The 3,901-nt window shown below is 34.7% G+C and overlaps 1 protein-coding gene across 1 annotated transcript in view; it reads right to left on the bottom strand.

Moving 5' to 3' along the window:
- The window catches only part of LOC107661763 (serine/threonine-protein kinase 10-like), a 51,669-nt gene that overhangs the window by 24,376 nt on the left and 23,392 nt on the right, over positions 1-3,901 (bottom strand). The window contains exons 5-7 of the mRNA XM_016451530.1: positions 2,864-2,936; positions 617-811; positions 262-400 (exon numbers count right to left, since the gene is read on the bottom strand). Of these exons, the coding sequence (XP_016307016.1) occupies positions 262-400; positions 617-811; positions 2,864-2,936 (407 nt within the window). The remainder of the gene's footprint in view (positions 1-261; positions 401-616; positions 812-2,863; positions 2,937-3,901) is intronic.

Raw genomic sequence — 3,901 nt, forward strand, 5'->3', positions numbered from 1 at the left:
GCACGCCACTGATGACGCTCCCTGATGCACACCTAACATTTGATTGTACTATTTTTGCACTGAAATGCAAGTGTTTATTGTAAATTCGACTAATATAATTTTTTTTATTCACAATCTCCTCATCACAGGCAGGCACAGCACTCATGTCCGTGTTTGTGTGTGCTGTCTGCGTCACTCATAGCACGTGCCTATATCGTGCAATATATAAAAAAATGTTTATATCGTTATCGAAGAAGGTGTACCGTCGATAAATACCGATACCGTTTTATCGCCCAGGCCTAATGGACACATGACAAGTCTGTGTGTGAGATTCCTTACTTCTAGAAGCTGAGCAGTCGTCGGCCTCGTCTCAGGGTTTCTGTCCAAAGCTTTTTTCAGGAAATCCTTAAATTCCATCGACCTGAAATATACAAAACCATTAAGCATTCGCCCGAGAGGGGGATGCAATCTCTCGTTGTGTAATGGTGATAAAACAACATTCGACAGCCAGTCACATTCTAGAAATGTTAAACGCTATAAACCTAAGAAAAAAGCCACAGCTATGCTCACAGAACAGCCCATCTTCAGAAGGAATCTTACAGTAATGATATAAGTCACTAAAATCTTTGTGGCTCACCACTTGGCAGGCTGCTCCAGGGTGGGAGGCTCAGACTTGGCGATTTTTAGCAGGACCCTCATGGGGTTCAGCTCGTGGTGAGGCGGCTCTATCTGAGCCAGCTCGATCAGCGTGATGCCCAGTGACCAGATGTCGGCTTTGTAGTCGTATGGAGCGTCCTTCATGGTCTCGCACATCACCACCTCTGGAGCCATCCTGAACATACAGGAGACATCAGAGCAGGTCCAGCTCAGAGCCGGTCAGACCAAAACCAAAGGGCTTGAATACATTCCCAGTGAGGAAACAAGTACTTGGTACTTGTAATTGGATTACAGTTACTTTTTTATGGATTACATGATTACATATCATTCACACAAAGGCAGTAAATATTCATAATTTATTGATTCACACCAGTTCTGTTCAGTTTCTTAATAAACCAACCACTTATATGTACACCGACCACTCACACACACACACACACACACACATATATATACACATACATATACATTTACATGAGAAATATCAAAATATTGAGAAAATCATCTTTAAAGTTGTCCAAATTAAGTTCTTAGCAATGCATATCACTAATCAAAAATTAAGTTTTGATATATTTACGGTAGGAAATTTACAAAATATCTTCATGGAACATGATCTTTACTTAATATCCTAATGATTTTTGGCATAAAAGAAAAAACGATCATTTTGACCCATGCAATGTATTGCTGGCTATTGCTACAAATATACCTGTGCTACTTATGACTGCTTTTGTGCTTCAGGGTCACATATTTAAAGTCTGGACAAAAATATTTCAAACCTGGAAGCCTTTGGTCATGTAATGTCACATTTTCATGTTTATTTATGTTTGTTCATGTAATTCAGAGATTCCCAAGTTTTTTTTGTGAGTTTACTTGAAGCCCCCCAAAGATTTCAATAATTTAACGAGTTATGTCCAAGGTAATCTAAAAGTAATAATCAGACTGCATTACCTAATATGTATAATCCAGATTATGCTACTAATTACAAATTTTGTAATGTAATCTGTAATCAGTAATGGACTACAATTTGTAAGTCATCTACCAAGCACTGTTAGCCAGTGACTGAAAGAATTCACTACAAGCCACTAATAGAATTGATAACATTTGTTTACGAGTCAGATAAAGCGATAAACTAGCTCCAAAATTTAAAAGGAAGTACAAAGGTAAGAAAGATATTTCATATCAAGGCATTCAAACTGAACTCTAGTTAATGATTGCTTTAGTCCTGTGGGACACAACAAATCTGTCCCTTTCTCTTAGTTTTATCGGAATCTCATGAAATGTGTAATTATTAATTATAATTCTGTTTTGTATAATTATATTATGCACTGAAACTATTTTGGAGGGCCAAAATTACTGACCAGAAACAGTGACAATTAATTAGAGCTCAGTTGAAGCGGCACATGAACCGATAATCTCTTCCTCTTTACTACTAGCTATAGCACAAAATAAACATGAGTGAACATCTGAAGGTGTTGAGAAAAACTTCCTGAAATGAATCATGTCTCATGTAATCAGTCAATCTTTCAACCAAAGAAAGACGTCAATAAAAGAGCTTAGAAACAATGTCACATAACTTCATATTTACCTCTAGAAAGCCATCCACTGTCCATAACTTGTTAGCATTCTATCGTTTTGCTAAATGTATTCACTATACTAATATATTCATTAAATTTCAATTAAACTTTTGTCTTCATTATTAAATGTATGTTTGAATAAATCTGTCGTGAAAACAAGCTTTTATTACATCCACCGTCTAAATGTTTATATTTAAACTACAAACTGGAGTAGTTATATAAATAAAATCTCCTCTTAATGAATTGATTATTAAATAAACCTAAAATGTTTGTTTTCGATTATCAGTGAAATTAAAACTTTAATTTTGGTTTTGGTGCTTCGGTGTAAAATTAATTTTGATGCATCCCTATTATTTTGCTTAAAAGTCTATTTGTTCTTATATATGTCATTATTTAGTAATTATTATGTAATAAACCTGCAATGATTATTAATAATTATAATTACTTTTATTTAGTGACTTGCCTGACGAGCCTGTCTGCAGTCATGTGACATGCTGTAAACATTAACAGACTGCTGTAAATATTATATTATATATATTATATATTAAATATATTATAATATAGATCAACCTTAAGCAGTTTCAACTGCACTTGCCCAATATCTTTTTGCCTGAAATATTTATGAAAGCAGATCATTGATTTATAGCACTTACCAATATGGCGTCCCGATAAAAGAGTCTCGTCGTTGAAGAGTTTTGGTGTTTTTTGCAGAAACTCCAAAATCCGCTGTAAAAAAAGCAGAAATGCTGGATCACATGAATATTTCATCCCAGTTTCAAAAATGTCACATTATAATCTGTAAAACCTCTAATATATATTTGATACTATTTTACATGTTAAGTTTGGGGTTTGTAAGATTCTTAAATGTTTTTAAATGAAAGAAGCCTCTTCTGCTCATCAAGGCTGCATTTATTTGATTGAAAATACAGTGAAAACAGCAAAATCCTGAAATATTATTACAATTTAAATTAACTCTTTTCTATGTGAATATCTGTTAAACTGTAATTTATTTCTGTGATCAAAGCTGAATTTTCAGCATCATTACTCCAGTCTTCAGTGTCACATGATCTTCAGAAATCATTCTAATATGCTGATTTGCTGCTCAAGAAACGTTTCTGATTATTGTCAAACAGTGATGCTTAATATTTTTGTGGAAACATTTTTTCCAAGATTCTTCGATAATAGGAAGTTCCTTCAAATAGTAAAAATAATTTACAATATTAGTGGTTTTGACTATTTTTTAGCAATTAAATGCTAGGTTTTTGTTTTTTTTGGTCTGTCTAGCAAATGCAAGGTTTGGATATATATTTATGTGTCAGCTATGACAGATACGACTCCTCAGTCATGTGTGGAGCTGATGTTTGGCAGACCGTATCTGAAGCACATGAGTATGTTTCTCTCACAAGAAGCGCTAAAAGCCTGATACCATTAACCAGCACACAATGAAGCCACATTCGGTTACACGTGAAGCAGCATTCAGAGGGAATAATTTGCTCATTCAATCACTAAATCCAGTGAGACTTGAGCAGAGAAGTGTAATGAAATATTATAAGTCAGCTCTTGGCAAACTGTGGTACTTTACAACACAACCTTCATACAATACAATGCCAGGTTTCAAGGAATTGTGTGTGTGTGTGTGTGTGTGTGTGTGTGTGTGTGTGTGTGTGTGTGTGTGTGTGTGTGTGTGTGTG

Source organism: Sinocyclocheilus anshuiensis, unplaced genomic scaffold, assembly GCF_001515605.1.
Source record: "Sinocyclocheilus anshuiensis isolate Anshui unplaced genomic scaffold, SAMN03320099.WGS_v1.1 scaffold207, whole genome shotgun sequence".
Lineage (NCBI taxonomy): Eukaryota > Metazoa > Chordata > Actinopteri > Cypriniformes > Cyprinidae > Sinocyclocheilus > Sinocyclocheilus anshuiensis.